The sequence below is a fragment of the Leptonychotes weddellii genome, chromosome 12 (genome assembly GCF_054177405.1).
Source record: "Leptonychotes weddellii isolate Sample4059 chromosome 12, ASM5417740v2, whole genome shotgun sequence".
NCBI classification, from domain to species: domain Eukaryota; kingdom Metazoa; phylum Chordata; class Mammalia; order Carnivora; family Phocidae; genus Leptonychotes; species Leptonychotes weddellii.
This window is the reverse complement of record NC_138380.1, coordinates 62,964,853-62,989,247: the sequence shown is the minus strand read 5'-3', so window position 1 is coordinate 62,989,247 and position 24,395 is coordinate 62,964,853. Positions and strand designations below refer to the sequence as shown.

At 38.6% G+C, this 24,395-nt stretch overlaps 1 protein-coding gene and 1 long non-coding RNA gene across 4 annotated transcripts in view; one reads left to right on the top strand and one right to left on the bottom strand.

The window, feature by feature from the left end:
• The window catches only part of LOC115940028 (uncharacterized), a 71,160-nt gene extending 56,299 nt beyond the window's left edge, over positions 1–14,861 (bottom strand). For 2 of the 3 annotated variants that reach the window (XR_014139345.1, XR_014139344.1), the window contains exons 1-2: positions 14,759–14,861; positions 12,161–12,238 (exon numbers count right to left, since the gene is read on the bottom strand). This is a non-coding gene — a long non-coding RNA (uncharacterized LOC115940028). Of the gene's footprint in view, positions 1–12,160; positions 12,239–14,296; positions 14,465–14,758 lie in introns of those variants that run through there. The other variant, XR_004074812.2, reaches the window with a different exon arrangement.
• CASD1 (CAS1 domain sialic acid O acetyltransferase 1) overlaps positions 14,590–24,395 on the top strand; it is a 49,638-nt gene continuing 39,832 nt past the window's right edge. Inside the window, exons 1-3 of the mRNA XM_081800525.1 lie at positions 14,590–14,870; positions 22,354–22,450; positions 23,022–23,142. Of these exons, the coding sequence (XP_081656651.1) occupies positions 14,738–14,870; positions 22,354–22,450; positions 23,022–23,142 (351 nt within the window). The 5' untranslated portion in view covers positions 14,590–14,737. The remainder of the gene's footprint in view (positions 14,871–22,353; positions 22,451–23,021; positions 23,143–24,395) is intronic.

Sequence of the window (24,395 nt, the reverse complement as noted above, 5' to 3'; positions counted from 1 at the left end):
CAATAATCCTGATTTATGAATGTGTCCTTTTTTTAATAACTCCCCCTTGAACTTATGACACCTCACCAGTTTCCTCATTAATGAGTTAAATAAAATCGTTAACATTGACTCAGTTTTATATCTGTATGAACGTTATGATTTTATCTTTTTAAAAAGAAGTATATTTTAACATCCAACAATGATACACTCACTTCTGAACATTCAAGGTCATCAGTAATATGGCCCCTTTGGCCATCCTACTCCCCACGTAAACTCATCAATACTAAAATAGCCTAAATCATTATGAGTATACTGTGGGAGCTTTTGTTTCCTTTTGCTGGTTCTTGGCCAAGACTATTCAACTGTTCATGTCTTGTCTACCTCCACAGCTGGACCCATGGACCAGTGGGTACACTGGACCACTGGGCCAGTCTTAATTTCATGGTCAAGAAAGCACCCTGTGTATATGTTAAGTCTGGTTGCTGCACAGCCAACAAGTTATTCCTCACTGATAATAGCAGTATCTGGGACTCCGGTTTTATGATCTAACTGCTGGTGATTCTGTCAGGACATAATGGAAGATCTCTTAGGTGAGAGATGATAAAGAATCTGTTTTGTTAACCTTTTTTTTTGTTTGTCTGTTATTGAACTCAGCTCAGTCAAGAAAATATTTTATTCTCATTGAAAGTAGAACATCCCGGGGCACCTGGGTGGCTCAGTTGGTTGAGCGACTGCCTTCGGCTCAGGTCACGATCCTGGAGTCCCTGGATCGAGTCCCGCATCGGGCTCCCTGCTCGGCGAGGAGCCTGCTTCTCCCTCTAACCCTCCCCCCTCTCATGTACTCTCTCTCTCTCTCTCATTCTCGCTCTCTCAAATAAATAAATAAATCTTTAAAAAAAAAAAAAAAAGAAAGTAGAACATCCCTTTGAGATCTGCTCTTCTGGGTTGTCATGGTTCGGGGTTTACTGTTAACCTATGATTGAGGTGGAGGAGCTAAACCTGCAAGCTCTCAGCAAGTCTGTGCATCTGTAACTGAGAAAAACTTTTACCTCTCATTACGTGTTTGACGTTTTCCTACCTCTTGAGCATATAAATAAATTATAAGGTCTCTCAAATCCAAATTGCTCCGTTCTAATTGATTCATAAAGAAAAATAAACACGTAACATAACTCTAATATTCCCAAGTCTCTCAGGAAATAAAAAAAAACAAATGGACACACAAAACTAGCCTTAAAAATTTCTCACAGGAACCTCAAGGTCAGAAGCAGGTTTGTATAAAAACACAAGTTCACATAATAAAGTTGTATCTTTTACAATCTAGGTGAGTTTGATAACTTTTGGTTTGAAAACAGCTATCTGATTCTCCGCTGGTTTTATCAATGCCGTTGTATCTGTTTGCTATTGCTGCATGACAATATTACCGCAAACTTCTAGGCTTAAAGCAATACACATTTATTAACTCACAGTTTCTGTTGATCAATCAAAGCTAAGTTCATTAGGCCTACTGCAGTAAGGGATAACACCACCTTGAGAGATCCTAGTAATGTCTCAAAATGGGGAAATTAGGGGAGGATAATTATAGGGCTCGGGGATCTGGGCTTAAGTGGTTGAAGGCAAGTTTGTCAAGACAGAAAACTAATTGACACGGGGGACAGTCCTTGACATAATAGTTTAGGATTGAGAAATATAGCAAGGCCAGCTTCTTGACATGAGTCTTAATAAGTAAATTTTTTTTTTTGTTTATAAGCTACCTATTTGGCCAAGTGAGCAATTTATTATCCTGATAGGAGAGCTGTTTGGCCAGATGAACAAATCATATGGATAAATTGCTTTTCAGGAATTTCCTAAAGCAAATAGTAAAATTGTTTATTGGTTTATATCTTTATCCTCCTGAGCCAAGAATTTCCTGGAACAAGTATTAAGTCAAATTGATACAGGGAATCTCAGCTCTCACTCCCAAGCTCTGTGAATATAAAGGATCTAAACTCTTAAATTTTAATTCTGATAAACAATTGTCTAAGTTGTAGTATATCTACTTAACTTAACCAAGATACTTATTTAACTTTAAAATCCTGGGCTACTCTTAAATGAAGTTATTTAATGCCTAACCTTAGACACTTAGACAATTTCTAAAGTGAATTATAATACTGAAACGTGGTCACTAGATGTATTTTTAATATATATGTGCTTTTGTTTCTTATAGTGGGTATATTTGTTGGTCATGTTAATGATTGTGTTCATTTTGCTAATTTAAAATGTAAAAGTAAGTGTAAATAAAACTCTAGAGTTTTACGTGCATATTCAGTTTTGCCAATTTGCTAAACAGTGTACGATAGATACTTCTACATTTCCCTTCCAGTTTTCTCTATGAAATATAAATTAGCTAATTTGACTGAAAGTTACCATCCATACATTTAATCAAAGACCAGACCAAAGCAATCGTTGCAGAAAACTACAACTGTGAATACAAGGCAATGGAAGGTGTTTTTGTTTTCGAGGAAAGGAGAGTAGCTTTGTCTTAAAAAAATCTGGTTCTTCCAGAATGTAAAAGAGGATTGTGTGAGACAAACTTTTAATAGATATAGAAAGTTATAGTTGGCAGAAAAAAACAAACTGTATTTGTCTCAAACTGCAGACAATGAATCTGAAAAAAAATAAAATGTATTCAAGTTTTGACAAAGTTTGCTCAGTTTTAGTGGATTTATTTGTAAGATAATTTAAAAAGTAGAGAAGGAAGCTCATGAATCCTTTACTGCTAAATAGAATGTTAATGCAAAACTAGAATTTGGTTTTCTATATATTAAAATGACAGTTTATCTTGAACTATTTGGCCTTCTCTTAACAAGGGATAGTAAATAGTTATTCTTTCACATATTCTGTGATCTGTCTGCATGTGTGGCAGAAATTCCATATCCCATCAAAACAGTCTTCTGTATTTTGTGCTGACTTTGTCAAGCCCTTGATTATTAAGCAACAAAAACATAAAGTTCCTCATTTCTGAAAGATCTAAGATTCCTTTCAATTGCGTTACCTTCTTGTCATTTAGAATACTGTATTGTCACTCTAATAGGTAGTCAATTTATCGTTTCTCAGGCACACCTGATCCTGTCATGATAGATGATCTAAAGTACTCTGATAACGCTTTTGATTTTGCTTTTCCATGATCACATCCCAGATTCAGAAAAATTAAAATTTCAGGATTTTTCTTTACACATAAAGCTTCTTTAAAAATTTCCCATACGGGTCTTGGAAGTTCATGAAGATTTGTTCTTTTGCCTTATAAAAGAAGTGATGCCCCCAAATAGTTGTTTTCTTGACATGTTCTATATTTCCTCGATTAGCTCAACACTATCGTTAAGAACTGATCAAAAGAGTGGTCAAATTAAAGGGTAAGTTTTATAGATAAAATAATACTCATATAGGGCGCCTGGGTGGCTCAGTTGGTTAAGCGACTGCCTTCGGCTCAGGTCGTGATCCTGGAGTCCCTGGATCAAGTCCCGCATCGGGCTCCCTGCTCGGCGGGGAGTCTGCTTCTCCCTCTGACCCTCCCAACCCTCCTCCCTCTCATGTGCTCTCTCTCTCAGTCTCTCTCTCTCAAATGAATAAATAAAATCTTTAAAAAAAAAAAAAAAAAAAAAAAAAAAAAAAAAAAAAAAAAAAAAAAAAAAAAAAAAAAAAAAAAAAAAAAATAATACTCATATACACATTTCTGAGGTTGTACACATAACAGAATGAATCGAAAGGCCCTGGAGATCTGTCAGTGCTCTCACTGTTCATAATACATTCTTACTCTTGGGAAAAATACTAATCATATTATTACAAAAAAATTATGTCCTGCACTCATTAGAGATTGTACTTCCTTCAATTTTGGCACTGTTCATTACCACGGTAAAATAACCATAATCACTTAATCCCGTGACTCCTGTTATCTTCTGAAGCTTGCCAAAAAAGCACAGAGGTTAAAATTTGTATCTTCAACAATAAGGGCAATCTCAGAATTTCACAGAAAGGACTGTACCGTGTTCTTTTAATTGTTGATATTTCAACAAATTGGCTCCTGAGTTGCAACTCTAGAGCGTAAAGATAACACTGCCTGCACAATTGTCAGATATATGTGGGAACGGTTGGGATTTCCAAGACCTGTTCTATTTTAGAAGCAGATGACTTCACGAAAGCAGCCTGATGACCCAAGATGTAGCAGAACAAGAAATAAATACATAAATGAATGAAATGAACTAAATTTAATCATAGATATTTGGTTTGGAATACTGATGGCAGTTATTTGTTGTCTATTTTCTGATACTTGTATGAAGAAGTCCTTTCTTTTACCTGGTAACTTAACCTCTAACTCTCTCAACATCAAGTGAAATATTTTAAAAATGGCTTCTAAGGCTTCATGCCTCCTTCAGAATTTAAAACCAATTATGTATACTGAGTCTCTATACCTTACATGAAAATAAAGTTACCTGCATAGGGTCAATAAGAAGCTGTTTTCCTTTCACCAGGTATCAAATTCTTATAAAAAATTATGTGTTACCCCAACAGAGAGTTTTACTGTCTTCAATTGTGATGCTGTCACACAAGGTCCTGAGAGTCATATTTGAAAATAAGTGATATTTAATCAGCTATGAAAATTCCATCATTAAGGAGCAAGTGTACTTTATGTATAAAAGAAAGAAACCATAAACCAGGTACCACCCAAGAACACTGGTCTGGTATCTGTTTTATGGTTAAAGCCTCACAGGTCATAGGCAGCATCACTCACTGGCTGGCCAGGAACTGCAGCGTATTTGGGACTTCAAGTAGAAAGGAGTTCTCCGGAATCTATAAGCAATGAAGATGAAATCTTGGTGGGTAGAGTTTCTTAATCTTGGAATAGGGAAAAAAAAAAATGCTTTTAAATGATTGAATCCTATATCCCTTAATGAAATTATTCAGCAGAATTTAGTTCTTTGCCCTGTATAGTTGCTCAATACTGAATGCTCAAGGAGGCACATATGGTTAGTTAATACCTTTTGCTGAACTATGTAAACAAACATAATGAAACCAGACGTGTGTTTGCGTGTGTGTGAGTGATCAAAAATAATCTCTAAAGGTTATTTATGATCAAGAGTGGATTGTTAAGCAAAATTATTTAAAACTTGGAAATAAAGCAAAAAGGTAGGTGGCAGGACCTTTCAAGAACATACTGGGGTACCGCTTAACAGATTAAATCAAGTATTATTTAATTATCTAAAGTAATGTATCTGTGCTTGACTATTTTCTATTAAACACCTGGGCTCTGTGACATATACCTTAAGTGGTAGATATTGACTGGTAGAGAGCAAACTGAAGAACAATTGCTTGTGAATTTACCAGTGACAATGACCTTTGAAAGAAGAATCTTTTATTGAGCATCACCTAAGTGTCAAAAACTATACATTACTCATTTAGTCATAAAAACAACCTTGAGTGATAGGTATTATTATCTTCATTTTACAAGTAAGAAAGTTGAAGTTCAACAGGCAAAATGATTTGCCACATTATTTAGCTAGTAAATGGTGAAGCCAGGTGTCAAACCCTGAACATTCTTTCAAAACCTCCGCTCTTTTTACATTATTCTACCCCCGTAGTAAAAACTTTTTTCCTAACAACCACAAAGTCATACCTGCCACTTCTGCAAACCAAAAATGATACCTAAATGTCACCAAAAAGAAAAATATGCTAGTTAAAAAGGCAGAATTTCATGATGGGAAATATAAGTATATGTTCTGTGTGCATAGAGTAAAAGATCTATGAGTCATCTCCTGCAACCCACTAAGTGTTTAGTTGAAGATTGCTCTTTCTCATCCAGCTAGAAGGCAATTAGAAGCGTGTGAGACAAAGTATCCCTTAGGAAAAACTGGCTCAAGAATAAATCATTTAAAGTGCTTTACAGACGTTACCTAATACATTTTCACACATCCCTGTGAGCTACACAGCCCCCCACAAAAAGCGATTCTAATTTGTTTACAGACCTTCAAAGGTGATATAGTGTAAAGTGGAAGGCCAAGATGCTACTAACAACATTAGACTTACCTGAGGCCTGGGGCAGTTTCGGCCATTTCAGCTGAAACACCACTAAGTTAAGTTAATTAACCTCTATTGTTTTCCTTAACCTGCTTAATGAAAATGTCAGTACCATTTGGGCCAGAAGGCTGTGAAACCAGGCAGGTCATTTAGAAGTTTTTTCTCCCCTTCAAGTTGCTCCATTCTGATCTGATCAATGGTTAACATCCTTCACCTTAGAAACAGTGGGAGATATTCATATTCTCCTTCCCTAAGGGACAGGGTGCCTTTTAAAAAGCAGTGAACTGTGAATTTCCAGCTAATTTAAACAACACTTCTACAGAAAGGAGAATTTGTCTTAGCCTTTGAGGAAGACCTAGGGCAAAATAATTGTTACACTACCATCCCTCTCCCCCTTTATCTTTAAAAAAATGTTTACACAAAAAATGTTGATTTCACCTGAAAAAAAAAGTGTGCAACTTGGAATGGAGTGGGAGATGCATTTTTTCTGCCCTAAAGAAAGGGTGTTGAGAGTGGTAGGTGCAGCAGAATTTCACACATGAAAATTTAGTATGTACTGTATTTTCTGGGTTTTAATTTTTAAGCATACTTCAGTATAAACAAGAAGACACTGAAAACAATGTTATGATAATCTTTCCCAAGCTTGTTGCCACCCCAGTCTCACCATGTCTGTAAATGATCCCTGAAGCCACCAGTTGCTCAAGCCAGAAACAGAAGTCACACTTGGTTCTCCCTCCTCATCTCCCACATACAATCTCATCAGCAAGTGCTGTCTATTTTACTTCTAAAGTCTGTCTCCAATCTGTCCACCTTTTTCTCATTTCCTCTGATTTCACCTTTGTCCAAACCAGTAAAGTGAATGAGAATCTGAGGGTAGGTAGTAAAGAGCTTTCTCAGAAGTACAGATATTTGGAAACACAACTGGAGCAGAAGGAAAGGAGATAGAAGAGAAGCTGGAAAAGTGGGAGAAAGAGAATAAAATTGGGATATGCAGAGAATTTAGATTAAAAAAAAACCCAGAGACCTGAGGGTGACTCTCACACATTTCCCAATCTGAAGACAAGGACAGATGTGAACATAAGGTGCAGGATGTGTTCCTTATACTTAAGACTATTACATCATGTATGAAACTTTTACCTTATACAACTTCCAAATGATTACTGAGATTTCTGAATAATTTTTTCAGGGTGAAATCTTTCAGATTAAAAAAAATGCAACTAAAAACATATAATAAGGTAACTGAGAAATACTTTAGAATTTATTATTCCTTTTTGTATCAGTTTTCAAATACTTGAGTAAAGACAAACCGGATGTTTGGGTTTTGTTTTAGGTACACTCAACTTGATCAAAAAATCCAAAGGCCAATATTCAAATTCACTGTGATAAAAGCCAAGTTTTAAATCTATCGTAGGAAATTATTCACTTGTTCAGACAGCCAAAATTCAGTTTGGAAAATATTTATCTATCCCACGGTCTCAAAAATTCTCAGAAGAAAAGTGTCTCAATTTTCTCCAGTGTTCTTCATTAAATGACCTTTAATTTGGATTTAAGAAACATTAATATTTATTAAGTTCAAGGCATATTCATGTATTAAAAGATAATTTTTAGAAGAGGATATAGCATGACTTTCATACAGATATAAAATGATCATGTGTCAAAGCCTTTATTTAATTAATTAATTAATGAAGGAACCAGAAGATATTACAATTGGTTCAAAGGAGAATTAAAAGAACCACACATATACGGCATTAGGAATGGCAAAATAAATTTGTCTAACAAATGTAAAACTTCAAAACTGCTCAATATCCACAGAGCAATAATCAACTGAATCCCAATGAGATACAATTTGCATTTCTATGGACAAAAACCATTTGCATTACTATAAGTATTATATAACTTAGAGCAATGTAAAATAACTCAAAGACAATAAAAGATTCAGAGACCCGATAGAATCAGATAATCTGGACAGTGCCTACTTTTCCATTGAAGACAACCACAATATCTTGGACCATTTCTAAGTCTTTCACAAGTACTCTCTACAAAATACAAAAAGTACTAACTCCCTGTGCCCCAATGCATAAAATCTAGAAGGAGGGGAATGAAGAAGACAAAGATAAACATAATAACTGAATAGATTATAAAGCACAGTGGGATATATCCCAAAAGACTGAGCTGATAATTTCCCCATACACACAATATGCCCAAGTAAAGAAGGTATCTGTTCTGATTGGATGGTGCCTGTGCTGGATGCATACTTAAGCCCAGACAGAAACAAAGTACTATGAGAAATCAGAGAAAGGAAAGAGTTATAGTCCCATCAGGAGCCATGGGCTTACTTCATGGAAGAGGTAAAATGGAGCAGGCTTTATTTATTTATTTTTTTTAAGATTTTTATTCATTTATTTGACAGAGACAGTGAAACAGGGAACACAAGCAGGGGGAGTGAGAGAAGGAGAAGCAGGAGCCCGATGCGGGGCTCGATCCCAGGATGCCGGGATCATGACCCGAGCCGAAGGCAGACGCCTAAAGACTAAGCCACCCAGGCGCCCCTGGAGCAGGCTTTAAAGGAGAAAATTATGGTAATCATTTCAAAGACTACATAGATCAAACCAGCACACTGAACACTCGAAATATAAACAACTGTCTCGGGGCGCCTGGGTGGCTCAGTCGTTAAGCGTCTGCCTTCGGCTCAGGTCATGAACCCAGGGTCCTGGGATCGAGCCCCGCATTGGGCTCCCTGCTCTGCGGGAAGCCTGCTTCTCCCTCTCCCACTCCCCCTGCTTGTGTTTCCTCTCTTGCTGTGTCTCTCTCTGTCAAATAAATAAATAAAATCTTTAAAAAAAAAAACAAACAAACAACTGTCTCTGTCAATCAGACCTCAATAAAGCTGAAGTAGGGAAAAAAGAAGACAGGCTTTAAACAAGTAGAATGCAAGGTGCAGGGAAAAAGGTGTTTTAAACAAAGGTTCGAGGAGGAGAAAAGTGACAGAAATGTAATGTTCCTGGCTTGTAGGTTAGCATGGTTGAAGGAAATGAGAGCTAAATGGAAGACTTGGTGGTTTAGGCCAAACCACAGCCAACCCTCAACACGATAAGAGGCTGGGAATTCGGGGCGCCTGGGTGGCTCAGTCGTTAAGCGGCTGCCTTCGGCTCAGGTCATGATCCCAGGGTCCTGGGATCGAGCCCCGCATCGGGCTCCCTGCTCTGCGGGAAGCCCGCTTCTCCCTCTCCCACTCCCCCTGCTTGTGTTCCCTCTCTCGCTGTGCCTCTCTCTGTCAAATAAATAAATAAAAAATCTTTAAAAAAAAAAAAAAAAAAAAGAGGCTGGGAATTCTTTGTGTCCTGACAGGAAACCCCCAAAGTTTTTAAGCAGGGAAATGACAAGACCAAATATAAGCCTCAGACAAGTAACTCTAGCAGCAATTGGCAAAAAAAAGAGATTGAAAAAGTGAGATATCAGAAAAAGGAGTAGTAGGAACCTATTGCAATGGTCAGGTTGAAGCCTGAACCAGAGCATTCTGGAAAGGAAAGAGCTTTGAGGAAACCAGAATAAAAAGGATACAGTAATTCACTAAGTAAGTGATTTGGGGTTTTTGACTGTGCACTCAATATTCGTTAAAATTGGAGCATGAACTCCTCCAACTAATGCATAGTTATAAAAAATGTACTGCTAATATAACTAATATAATGCATGTAATTTGAAACATTCACACATGCTCACAAACTTTTTTTGCTTTTAAAGAGAGTGGTTTAATTCATGTTTGGATGCTTAATTTCTAAACATCTTGTTAATTTCCATGGCTTTGTATTAGTAGTAACTCACCTCCAAGCACCACAGATTTATAGCAAGATCTGTGGTTTACAATGAGCAAATGTAAATTCTCATTTCAAATAATCTGGATAATTTCAAAATTTTTTTCTGATTTCTTACAGATTTAAGTTGTCCATGTCTGTGTATGTCATGGATGATACACAATCTATGTACATATCTGATATATCTATATGTGTGTAGATGATAATAGGCACACTTTTTTTAAAAAACATGTGAGGTAGTTGATGAAGAGCTTGTAGTAGCAGAAGATTCCATTCTACACGTTCTTGTTTGCTAGTGCTTTTATAAATTAGAATCATCTTCAATTCCCATTCACCATAGGGAATTTTAAAGTCACCGTCTATTTTGTGAGTTCAAGTAAAAGTAGATAATACAATCTGAATCCATTTGTTAGGCTCACAGGCACAATCGGCTTAAAGTCAACAAATAAGTGAGCCATTGTTGATCTCTTCACAAATGTGAATTCCCACACTCCCCTCAGGATTCCTCTCCATGTGCACATGACATGACTCTACCTATAGACCAAGTTAGGGTACAAGGGAAGTACTTATATGAAATAGTAATAAAACCTTATTTTCTTGTAGTTAGGAATATTGAAATAACTTCTTAGGCCCAAGATAAGCCATTCCTGCCCAGGGGTGCCATATCAGCAAATCAAAACTTTTCTAAGTTTTGTGTCTCTTGTAAATGCCCCCACTTAACCAGAAATGCAATGAGCCAATTCGCAAATGCCAAGCTAGCTCTGGGCTGTATACTTATTTCCTTGTTTCTTCTCATCCCAAACAAAGTTGACTGTGTGACTCCAGCCAATTAGATATTGTCTCTTTCTCTCTTCCTTGGTTCTTTTTTTATCCAATTAAAATTCCTTGCCTTCCACCACATTTTGCAGTTCTGTGAAAGGAGCTATCCGTTTCATGAGGTGTTAAGTGAAGTTTGTTTTTGTCACCAAAATTATCTTTTAAAATCATTTGTAACAGGAATTCATGATAAATAGAAGTTTTAGTACTTTGTTCTGACTATCCAATGGCTCATCTGTGATCACACAACCAACTGAAAACCCATACTTGAGATAAAGCAGAGGAGAAAGATGAGTCAAAGATTAGCAGGCATGACTTGAAGGACAGTGGTGTCAATAACCTAAATGGTAAACATAACAGGATGAATGGGTTTGGAAGGAAAATAAAACTGGTTTCTGACACATTGAGTCTGAGGTACCATGAGAGACTTGATGAAGCTATCCCTGAGATACATGAATGAGGTCTGGAGCATGTGAGAGGAATCTAAGTTGCATGCAGGATCCAATGTGATAGTTGAAGCCAACTTGTAACGTAGGTTTCCCAAGAAGAAAAGTAAGCAAACAAGAAAACTTTGAAAAGTACTTACATATAAGGATTTGCAAAAGCAAGAGGATTCTTCTTGGAGATGCATGAGAAAGGAGACAGAAGGCTGTAGTGTCACAGAAGTCAAAAAGAAAAGATTTAAGAAAGCAAATATTCCAACAATGCTGTGCAGGGAAGAAGGATAAAGTTAGGATAGAGACATTGGGTTTGGTCAGTTAGGATGCGGCTGACATTTGAACAAGTGGTTTAAGTAAAGTAATAGGAGAAGTTAGTTTTCAAGTTCTTAAAAATCAATTAAGTAGTAAAAGAAAGAAAGAAAAGGGAAGGAAGGAAAGAAAACAAAAGAAAGAAAGAAAAGGAAGGAAAGAATGAACGAACGGAAGAATGAATGAATGAACGAAAGAAAGAAAGAAAGAAAGAAAGAAAGAAAGAAATCAGATTGTTCCTTCAAGAAGTTCCATAGGGAGAAGAGAGATTGTGTAGTGAATTAAGGAAGGCGCTTTAAATAGGAAACATTTGAGCTTATATGTAGGACAAACAGTGAAGAAGGATAAATTGAAGGTAGAAATAAAGAAGGGAAACTTACGAGACCAAGTTCTCAAATAGGGGTATACCAACACACAGATGAAAGAGACAGCTTTGGTGGAGGAAGGAATTTTTCAAATCAGAAAAGAAGTATAGTTAATAATACTGTATAGGGTATTTCAAAGTTGCTGAGAGAGTAGATCTTAAAAGTTTTCATCACAAGAAAAAAATCTTTGTAATTATGTACGGTGACTGATGTTAACTAGAATCATTGTGGTGATCACCTTGTAATACTTTATATATAAATGTCAAATCATTACATTGCACACCTGAGATTAATATGTTATGTCAATTATACCATAATAAAAAATTAGATCAATATAAACTAATGAATGGATATAGTGAAACAGAAACAATTTAGACCAGAAGATTCTCACCTCAAAATTGTGCTCCTCCTACTGTTCTGGCTGCTCCATTTTGTCTCCTTTTCCTGTCCTCTTTATTCCCATGACCTCCTGTGATAAAATGAGAAATCGATATTTGGTTAGAAGAAAAGGGATAAATGTGGTAGTTGTTTCTGTTTTTGCTTTTGTTTTTAAGTAATGCACAGTTGAAAGTGTTCCTATCAGATGGTTTCCCTTTTTATCAGATTATTAGGGGGTGAGGTAACTGGCAGAGCATTAGTAAACATTCTGGATGGTTTAGGGGTTGGCAAATGAACATGGAGCCACTATCTAGTTTTTAACATCATCAGATTTGAGTTTTGAAAAGTTCAGTCTGGTTAGAGGTATGGCAGAGAAGCAGTAAGATTGGATTTTTGAGCCGGAATTGAGGAAGATGAGTTAAATAGGAAATTCAGGCAAGAAATCATGCCTTAACCAAGGCAACAGCAAGGGGATAGAGCAGAGGCAGTATATTTGAGAGTTATTTAGAAGGGAGAATGGGAGTGGAGCCAGTGGAGACCTCAAAGTCAACTACTCTTTCTAGATACTTGTTCAGAGAAGAAAAGAGAGCTGTAGAAGTAAACACACAGAAACAAGAGAGTTCATGGATGTATTTCACTAAAATGAGAAACTTATTGGTGGAAGGGAAATAGCCAGGAGAGAGGGAGAGTTTAAAGAAGACACAGAGAGAGGATGATTGACGTAGGGATGACTGATGGAGTCATCAACACCCCAAGAAAGGGGGACAGGAAGAGATTTAGAACAGGGGAGAGGGATTAGCTTTAAACTAGAGGGAAGGAAGAATGAAGTCCACAAGCTATTTACAATATTTCAGAAAGCCTTCTGGAAATTGCAATTAAATAAAATGTCAAGTTTCTTTACTTTTGGCAGGCATTAAATCAACCCTGCGGGCTAACGCTGGTTATCACACGCTGATCAGAAATTCTAATTTGCTGTTGATGACATCATAGAAATCTCTAGGATGTTATTGGCGGACCATATGCTGTTAGCAGAGTTATTTATCTGGTTTTTACAATATCTGATTTAATTCCTCCAGCATGTGATCAACCTTGGATCAGAAGAGTGACAGCCAAAATTAAGCGACCATTTCCAGGGAACAGTGCCTAGTGTTTGTACACTTATTTAACTTTATTGCTTATTAGCATTACATCCATGACAGTGATGTATGTGATTTCATTTAAGTGACAAAATCTTTCAAGATATGGGGTCCACGGATGAAAACATAATAAAAAGAGTCCTTGGATGAAAAGAATTGGGATGACAAGATCTCGATAGTCCCTTCAAATCTAACATTCTATAATTTTAAGAGGGGCTCATAAACACAAGTTCAGGAATGGCTAAATGGGAAAGTTGTAAAGAATACTTGAAAACACCCCAACTAACCAGTGACTCACTTTAAACAAGGCAAGTAGATAGGAAAGCAATATAAATAACCATTCCCATCTGGAGGGCAGCACAGGAGAAAACAAAAACAAAAAAAAAGTTGGGTGAGGGATAACAAGCGCTTAATAGAAGCAAAGGCATACTTGCTTTATCTATAGCCACAAAATATTAACCAACTTTAGGAGCAGGAATGATTGTCACGAGCACACTTTTTAATGTTTGGCGCATCCACCTAGCTAACCCTTACGTAAATACAAATGAAGGGTGAGGATCTTTTCGCCCCAACACCTACACTAAGCTAGGCTCATTCTGTACCTTCTACTCTGTACTTCGCGGAATTGGGCAACTGAGGATTTTTTTTTTTTTTTTTTTTTTTTAAGTTTCAAGAGAAATGGGCCAAGAAAGTAAGTTAAAGGGTTGACTGGTCTTCGTGGGTTGGGTGCTAGAGCTATCAGCAATTTCAACACCTGTCAAGCATCTAGGATCAGCCAGACTGACTGGATAGGTTGACCATAAGCCCCGTGGTATCACATGCAGCTGGGCAGGTTCAGGGGTGGTAGAAAGCTCGGAAAGGGTGTGTTGGGGGGGTTGGAATAACGTGTACTTTTCTTCAGGAACTGTAGTTCTGTGTGCCCCAACCTGGGCTCAGGTAGTGGCCAGAAAGACAGGAGAAAGCCCCAGGGCTCGCTTTCGGGCTAGGTTGGACCCTTTGTCCCCTCTACTCACATCCTCATGTCCCTGCCGCTGCCGCCGCCCGCCGGCGCCCATGACCCGCTGACCCCGGAGAGCTGTCTGGGGCCCGTGACCCCGGAGCACCGGGCATCCGGACCCCCCTCGCAGGCGCAGCCGCTATTAAGGCAGGAGGCTAAAGGGGAGGAGGAGGAAGGGGAGGAGACAGGCGTCCAGGGCGCCTGGGGAACCGGCACCGCCGAGCAGGGGTGGCGAGGCTGGGGTAAAGCCGCCGAGGCGGCCGCGGCCGAAGAGGGGCAGGTGGAGGCCCGGGGCGCCGCGGCGGCGGGGTCAGGCTCCCCGGCGGGAGGCGCGGGTGGCGGCCGCGGGGGCTGGCGGCGGCTCCTCGCCTGGCTGCGGCGGCGGCAGCCCCAGTGCTGCCCCTGTGCGGCGCCCCTTCCCCGCTCCGCCGCGCACTGTTGTCATGGAGGAACCAAGATGGCGGCTCTGGCCTACAACCTGGGCAAGCGGGAGATCAACCACTACTTCAGCGTGAGGAGCGCCAAGGTGCTGGCGCTGGTGGCCGTGCTGCTCCTCGCAGCGTGCCACCTCGCCTCCCGCCGCTACCGAGGTGAGCGGGCCCTCCCCCTGCCTGGGCCGGCCGGGGGAGGAGGCGACGCGGCGGCTGGAGGCCGCCCCCCTCGCCCAACACACGCCCACGCTCACGCGTCCGCCCGCCCGCCCGCCCGCCCGCGCGCCGGGCCGGCGGGGGAGGCGGTGCCCCCACGTGCCCCCAGGTGTCCCCGGCTAAGGGCCGGGCGCCCCTGGCCGACTGAGCGGACCCCAGTGCGGGCCGCCCCTAGAGAAGGGCCCGTGGTCCTGGGGCCCCTGAGCCGCCTGCGCTGCGGTCGGGGCAGCCGACCCGGCCCTGGCGCGAGTTGCTGCCGGGGCCCGGGCTCCTGCGCGAGCTGCGCGGGGGGAGCCGCGCCAGGCCCGGGCCTCGCGTGCACCAGGTCGGACCCTCGGGGGCCAGCCCGGGGCGCCGAAGGCGGAGGCCCCCCCTGCCAGGGGCCCCTTTGCCAGAGTTGGGGTCGTCGGTTCTGAGCCCTAGGGGTCCGGCTCTTTAGCCTTTGTTTAATCCGGCCTCTGCCCTGTGCCGCAGAGCCGAGCTGTTGTTGGACAGCGGCAAGGGCCGCCCCATTTTCCTCTGCCGCCTGGGCGACAGCTGGCAAAGGATGCCCTTGGCCAAATGGAGGAGGTGTCGCCCAGCCTCGGTGATCCAGAAACGTTTCAAGGGTTCTGGCTGCACACTTTTTACAAAGTAAAGGCACTGGGGCAGATTATTTGAAAAGAAGTTGTGGGTTGACAGGAGTCGAGGTGGGCAAGGAAGTTACGTCGGAAGCAGTTTGAAAGGAGGCCTTCGATGTGGGTTTTGAAATTGGTGTAAAGGGGAAAAGGAAATATGACCTCCTTATTTCAGAACGAATTATCTTTCAGTAATCAAGGGATATTTACTTGTCCTTGTTGATTGATTTTTTTTTTCTAATTTTCTCTGTTAAAATGCCACTAGCAGAGAGGCTGACGAGCTGAGGTTAACTTAATAATGATAGGATCTTTTATTTTTGGCTCTTAGTATTATCGAAGCCATTATCTGGAGAGCTCTGGGTGACTATGAGATTAATTGGTCAAGATGTAATGTGTAATGGACAGGTGCACATTTAACGCTGTTCCCATTTAACTTCGCACCCACTTTGGCAAAATATCCAGTAAATGGGGTATTGGAATCTGAGCTCTGTTCTCATCCCAGGAGATCTTTCAAAGTGTAGGATATTTTGAGCAGTTTTGCTGCTTTGTTTTCTCCAATTCTTGAGGATTAAAAATCTTTAGTACCATACTGGATGAATAGTTCTGTATATAAATGCACTGAATCGATTTTAAAAGATAAATTCTTTATACCCTTTGGCCTTTCTCTTTCACCCTCCTATAGGTCACAGCCATATGATCTGGCTGGACTTTGGTTCATTGGCAGTGGCTCTAACAGAAGTCAAACTTTCATATGTAAAGTGAAACCAGCAGTGTTGATGCATTAATTCGTGGTCGTTTTGAAGAAAATTTCCTAACTACTATTAATCATTTTATGTTAGTTTGGTATAAGATGACAGTAACCTAACTTGATCTTGTCTATGTGAAGGTAGTGAAGATAAATGTTATAACTGTGGTGCTACCATGCTAAAGGTAAATCTCTGGTCCCCCTCCCTTTAACTTTATATTGTGCTCTTGTCTTTTGATAAACTTGGATACTAATTATTATAGTTAGATTCTACATTTCATCCTTTCAAGATCTGTCATCAGCAGGGAAAACAGAATGTCAGATGGAACTTTATGAGTCAGTGTAGCAATCTGGGGTTGTTTATAAAGCCTCCTCCAGAAGCTAGTCAGCAGCTTCCGTAGGTGCTTCAGTGTCTTCAGCGTGAAGCAGTACACCTGGTGTGTGTACTTGCTTAGACTGAATGTCAAGAACTTGAGCCAGACACTGTTTGGGAAGAATAATGATCCTACCAAGAAGTTTTTAGACATCCTCATGCTTTGGCAGAGTCAAACTGCATGAAATGTAATGCTCTTCACACAGAGATAACCCTGCACTTGCATCACAATATCATAAATCTTTAGAATAAGAAAGGACTTTCTATTAGTTACAGAGGTTTATGCTTTATATTAAAATCTCCAGTGTGTGGGTGTACGGACACCTCAGGCAAGGTAGAGTGAATGCAGTTTGAATACATATCTTCAGTATCTCTTGCTTTACAAACTATAGAAAGGAAAGAATTGCGTATGGCAGAAAGTAAGGCTTGGCAAACACTACCTGCTAACTTTGAGTACTTATTATATGCCAGGTGCTGTGCTGCGAAGGGTTTTACATGTTTGAACTCCTTTTCTCTTTACAACCATTCTGTGAGGTAGCTAAAATTACCATATTTCATCCTCCATTCTACCCCCCCCACCACCATTTTTGACATCTCTGTAATCAGGATGAATTTTTAAAACTTTATTGCATGTCAGAGTTTAATTGATAACATTTTTCTTAGTGTTACATAAAATAATGATGTATCTTATAATCAGTGGTCTTAGATCCAGCGAATTACGGTATTATTTACATTTTAAAGATGAGGCATGAGAGGTTAAGTTGCCTAAGGACACACAATTAGTCAGTGATTGAGCTAGGATTTACAACCCAGTTAGTCTGCCTCATGCCATTAGGTTTTAGACTGCCTTTCTCAGAGCTCCTTAGACAGTGGTGATGTATAGAAGATGGAGTGAGAAAGCATTTTCCAGAGGGACATGGATTAAATACTTTAGAAACACTAATTCAACCTCACAGTATCAGTCAAGAGTTTTTCCTTTTCTTTTTAAAATAAAATGATTTTCTAAAAGTTGAATGTGTAAAACTTCAAAATCTGACCAGCTTACTTTTTATTACCTACCTATGTTTATCTTTTCCCTTCTTTCTAAACTCCAGGCTCACAGTCACAATAGGCTTTGCCCTTTTACATATCTTACAGATACCTGATTTTCTCTGCCCGCAGTGACCTCTCTCCTTAAAAGAAAGTACAGATTTTTCTTTCAGAGTCTGATTCAGATGTCACCATCACAGAAATAAGAATTAGGCATTTAGTGTTTCTATAGCAATTAGTACGTACTTACGTTGTATCATAATAATTTGTATCCATCTTCCCCACACAAACTGTGAGCTTCCAAGGGTATTTTATTCATCTTTAAATTATCCGAGCTTAACACACAGAAGGAACTCCATAAACAATAATTGGATAAATAGATTTTCAAAATCCTTATTTCCTTCTATTTTTCTCCTTTCATTTGGTTCTTTTGGTTTTCATTGAATTTCATGTTCTAATAGTATGTTCTGATCTCAACTTCAGAAAATAGAGGGGTTTTTTTTTTTATTAATATTACTTTCACATAAAATAGTAGAATGACATTTTAAATAATAATCCGATTAACTATATTTCTTCTGAATTTTCTCAATCTCTAACATTACTAAATCACAAAATTTCCATTAATATTGTGATTACAGATTAAAAACATCATTTCTGTGACAAGAGGCCAGTAGGTCTCTTAGCCTTTTCTCTCTTTGCCAGAAAGATCCTGATATATGACACCACCTGTAATAGAGGCACTCCTAGTTTGTCAAATGAAAAATGTAAAAGGTGATTTTTCTTTTTTTTCCTTTTTTTTTTTTAAGATTTTATTTATTTATTAGAGAGAGAGAGCACAAGCCAGGGGGTGGGGGGTAGCGGCAGAGGGAGAAGCAGGCTCCCCACTGAGCAGGGAGCCCAATGCGGGGCTCAGTCCCAGGACTCTGGGATCATGTCCTGAGCCAAAAGCAGACACTTAACCAACTGAGCCATCCAGGTGCCCCTAAAAGTGATTTTTCAACACAGACCAAAGTGTGACCTTGCTGCATTTTAGGCAAACAAAATATTCCACAAATCATGTTAAAAACTTTATGGATATTTTCATGGTTGGTAGTAAGAAACAGATAGCTTTGGTAGGATGGTTCAGCCAGTCTAAGGGTGCAGTATGCCAGAGTTGTTCTATTGAAAGGGAAATATAAGCTATGGTTTACTTAGCACATTAGATGTTTTCCTTACTTGTTATATTTTGTTTTTCAGCTTTTTTTTTTAACACGTGTTTGTCTTTTTACTTTGTTTGCTTTTAGTATCTTTATAGTATAGAAAAATTATACATAAAAACCTGAGACTTTAGATTGACAAACCAAAATGCTTATGGTTAAAATAATAGACTGAAGACAGCCATTCGTCTAGATAATCTTAGTATTGGAGATAGCTGAAGTAGAGAATTCTATCCCTCTAGTTGTGTGTGTGGCTTTTTGTGGTTTTTTTTTGTTTTTATTGTGTTTCTAGCTTAATTTATCTGAGCACTAGGCAACTTGCATCTCACACTGGTTGTTTTAAACTAGCTATCAAAATTATATGAGACAAATGAAAATAATGACTGGGATTTTTTGTTTTCTTTTGTTTGGGGTTTTTCTGGGTGGATTTTGAAAGGGAAATATGTGCCAGCAGATATTTGTATATACTTAGTATACATGATAAAGATGTGGGACTTCAACTTATTTTAACATCTAGATTACATTTAGTGATTTGGTCCAAAAGTACTTCTCAGGAAAAGAGAAGTTGTTTTAGAGTATGGAATTTTGTGGGAGTTTTCTTTTTTAGATTAGGTTAATTTATTTTCAATCAGATAATAATAGTTATTACAACTGTTTATTATTTTTCAGACAAGTATAAGAAAAGTCTCTTGCCTTTTTATTGTCTAATTAGCAGTTCTTTTACTTTTCTAAGAATTCTTTATATTAGATTCTATTAAAATAGCTGATACAATTTCTATCTTCTGATGGAACTTCAACCAATATGATAAAGAGGCTATCGATTTCAGATACAAGGATTACTTAAAAAAAACTTTGTGTCATAAAATATATTAGGAAATGTCATCATCAACTAGCATTACATTAGCAAATTAAAAGTTTCTTTCCTGGTAAGACCAGTAGTTTCTATTTTTTTTTTAAAGATTTTATTTACTTGTCAGAGAGAGAGCACAAGCAGGGAAGCGGCAGGCCGAGGGAGAAACAGGCTCCTCACTGAGCAAGGAGACCAATGTGGGACTCCATCCCAGCACCCTGGGATCATGACCTGAGCCGAAGGCAGACACTTAACCGATTGAGCCACCCAGGCATCCCAAGACCAGTGGTTTCTAAAATACGATGTTTACAGTGTGGTTAGTGGCAACTCCAAATCTGTTTTGCCGGGGGGAGGGGGGGCTCTAATATGGATTCATCAGTTTAGAGCTGTTTTTCCCACTAGCTGAACTACTAAAAAACAATGTGTGAGTAGTAGTAGTGAGGAAAAAAAGAACTTTGCATTTTTAAACACATTTTCTGGTGGAGAAAAGACTGGTTATTTTAAGATGTTGGTATTGTACTTCCATCTTAATAAAACCATATTGAAAACCCTGTAGATACTTAACAAATATCATAATCCCACATACTGAAGATGTGTTTCTGTTTCAAGTTCTATTAAAAAACAAAAATCAAATAACAACAACAAAAGGGAGAAGGAAGAAAGAAAAGGAAGAAAAAGTCCACAGAATTAATACCTAGTTATTTGCAACTTCTTATAAGTTTTTTAGAAAATAGATGTTACTAACTTTTTGCTTGGTTTATAGATGTATTTAAAGAGGTAGAAATGCTATAAATATGGAATTTTTGTTCTAATTTTAAACATTTACTAGATTTTTAATAGGATTTTAGTATAGAACCATTATAAAAGAATGAAGCAGAAGGATGTTTTTAGAAAAATAACTTAATTGTGTGTTCTTATAGTCCTTTCTTTACTCCTTCTTGATTATTTATGTAGCTTAATTTTGTTTTTTAGAACTAGAATTAGTTTTTAATAATTGGAAAGAATTAAGAACAGATTATTTATAGTTTCCTTAGAGAGATATTATTAAAAAATCTTTGAAATTAAAAAAAAAAACCTGCACAGGCTACATATATAACTGCATAATTTTAATAATTGATATTTTGCTTTCCCTATCCAGTTTTCTACCAGGACAGCAATGCAGTATTTTCACTTTTCCTTCCTCTTCTATTTTAGAATTTATAACACTGAAATAATAGCACCTTCATTATCTTGTATTTGTATCACCTTTTATCTGTATGTTGGCCAGATAAATGGATAATCAGCTGAGAAAAGAGATGTTCTACTTGAAATATCTTTGGGTGTTCTCTATCCCCACCCTAAATGGTTCAGTACCATCTTGTGCCGTAGCGTTTCTCTCCTGACCTTAACAAATATATTTGTGACTGTTAATAAAGAACTAGTGATTAAATTAAATAATACGTATGTTTTATTGTAACCCCATGGTTTTTCTTTTTTTTTTTTTTTTTTATTTGCGAGAGAATGAGAGACAGAGAGCACGAGAGGGAGGAGGGTCAGAGGGAGAAGCAGACTCCCCGCCGAGCAGGGAGCCCGATGTGGGACTCGATCCCGGGACTCCAGGACCACGAAGGCAGTCGCTTAACCAACTGAGCCACCCAGGCGCCCCCCCATAGTTTTCCTAAATATCTCATTTCTCCCTTTTCCATTTGACATATTTGGACTTTTTTAATGCCTCCAAATCCCTTTTAAACTCCTTGAGTCATGTAAGCTAATGTCTAATAAAATGGCCAAAGGAAATACGGTGACCATCTGTCCCGTTTATACAAGACTGAGGGGTTTCCCAGGTGTGGAACTTTCTGTATGAAATCGTGACAGCCTCAAACAAACTGGGAGGAGCTGACTGATGATTGGAAAGGAAGGCAAGAACATCAAGAGAAGCAGAGAGGCTGACTATTAATAACGATGAAATCTGCATTTGTTATTGATACCTATACCATGTACCTTTGGCCACCTGTAGCTAACATAGTTTTAAGTCTTACTTATCTTTGTAACTTATAACAGGATGAAATTTTAGTAAGCTCAATAGGAAGTTCTTGAATAAATCTTTTTCTGTTTGCACATTTACAGAATAGGGCTACCATACTTCCTCACAGGGGAGTTGTGAAAATCAGGGAGTAGGTTTGTAAAATATCTTCATTACTGCATTTCCAGTTGTGCCAATGCATTATACATTATAATAGTTGAATAAGAAGCCATTTCCAAAGTCTTCTCTTTTATTCCTTAAACTTTTCTTTCCCAACTAGGAATGGTCAGCAGATATAAGCTGGTTTGAGTTTGAGATGATGTCCCTAGAAAAAAGACCTGAAGCAGAAGGCACTGCCAAAACAGTGAATATAGCATTTAAGAATTAGGAGTCCCTTCTACAGTGAAGCATCTGTCATTAGTGGCTTTTATCCTCTTGAATATGAATATAATGATATTTACTGTGCTTCTCATGGATGAGTAATATCCACCTAGAAGGTATAGTGAAACATAGAAAACTGTACTTTCTCATCTCAAAGAGCTTACACGAGGTCAGATAATCAAAGTATAAAAATATAACTATTGTTTACAACACTGTTTGTTGAACTATTACAGGCAATGATTCATGTGAATACCTTCTCTCAAGTGGCAGATTTCTTGGAGAGAAAGTTTGGCAACCTCACAGTTGCATGATGCATAAATACAAAATCAGGTAAGTTTTCTTCATTTTGTTGTTTGTTTTCTTTTCTAGGATGGATCTTAATATCTAGTGGAGAGGGGTTGGTAAAGCAAAGAAAATACTATATGGTACTTCTCTATATGATGGTAGAGAATTGCTGACAGAATTGGGGGTGGAAGTGGGGGTGAGCCCAAATGAAGATTCCTGCCAAAAGCATTAGGGAAAGAAATTGTCCAAGCTTCTTTATCTCAGGTGAAAGAGAACCAGGCCCAAGGCAATAAGTAGCCTGTGAGTGAAGGACTTTAGCTTTAGGACTTGAATAGCTACTTCATGGAGTTAGATTCTGAGATAATGGATAGAAAGCACTTAATATACTTAGAGTACCTCTTAAACACGTAATAAATGAGGGTTGTAATTATTAATCATTGTAGAGTTAGTTGATCATCCATGGGCTGGTTGGCTAAACAAACCTGGCCACCTATTTCTAAAGCAACATAACTGTGTATATGATAATCCTGTACTACTTTCTTCACAAACTATGTGCTTTGAAATGCCAACATGCTGATTTTACTTATTGTAATTAATGTTTCTTTGTTGATTTCAGTGAAGCAAAGAACTGTCTTGTAGATAAACATATTGCATTTATTGGAGATTCCAGAATTCGTCAGTTGTTTTATTCTTTTGTAAAAATAATCAATCCCCAATTCAAAGAAGAAGGAAATAAGGTAAACCTTATCTATCCTCTTCATTAGGGTATTGTTTTAGAAGTTAACCAACTGGATAGTTATAGGAGGAATATGCCTCTCCACATTAACAGAACTATAAAAGTTTTACTTTGGTTTTGGGAATGGTGGAGGGAAAAAGGGATGATAACCATAATAGGGAACATAATGGAGAACACAAGAAGTGGTGGGTAAGGTATTAGTAAACCTTTCATTACCGTAAACTTCTACTTTTTGGAAATAGTAAGTTCTTTCGATAGAAAAACTTTTTAGAATTCCTTAGAAAGAAAACTAAGAGCAAATATCCCTTATTCTTCTTTTCATATTTTGCCATATTTCTTTTCGGTCTCTTAAAGAAGTGATAATATCCATTCATCTGTCGATGGACATCTTGGCTCTTTCCACAGTTCGGCTATTGTGGACACTGCTGCTATAAACATTGGGGTGCACGTACCCTTTCGGATCCCTACTTTTGTATCTTTGGGGTAAATACCCAGTAGTGCAATTACTGGGTTGTAGGGTAGCTCTATTTTCAACTTTTTGAGGAACCTCCATACTGTTTTCCAGAGTGGCTGCACCAGCTTGCATTCCCACCAACAGTGTAGGAGGGTTCCCCTTTCTCCACATCCCGCCAACATCTGTCATTTCCTGAGTTGTTAATTTTAGCCATTCTGACTGGCGTGAGGTGGTATCTCATTGAGGTTTTGATTTGGATTTCCCTGATGCCGAGCGATGTTGAGCACTTTTTCATGTGTCTGTTGGCCATTTGGATGTCTTCTTTGGAAAAATGTCTGTTCATGTCTGCTACCCATTTCTTGATTGGATCATTTGTTCTCTGGGTGTTGAGCTTAAAAAGCTCTTTGTAGATTTTGGATACTAGCCCTTTATCTGATATGTCATTTGCAAATACCTTCTCCCATTATGTCAGTTTTCTTTTGGTTTTGTTGACTGTTTCTTTTGCTGTGCAAAAGCTTTTTATCTTGATGAAGTCCCAATAGTTCATTTTGCCCTTGCTTCCCTTGCCTTTGGCGATGTTTCTAGGCAGAAGTTGCTGCGGCTGAGGTCGAAGAGGTTGCTGCCTGTGTTCTCCTTTGGGATTTTGATGGACTCCTGTCTCACATTTAGATCTTTCAACCATTTGGAGTCTATTTTTGTGTGTGGTGTAAGGAAATGGTCCAGTTTCATTCTTCTGCATGTGGCTGTGCAATTTTCCCAACACCATTTTTTGAAGAGACTGTCTTTTTTCCATTGGACAT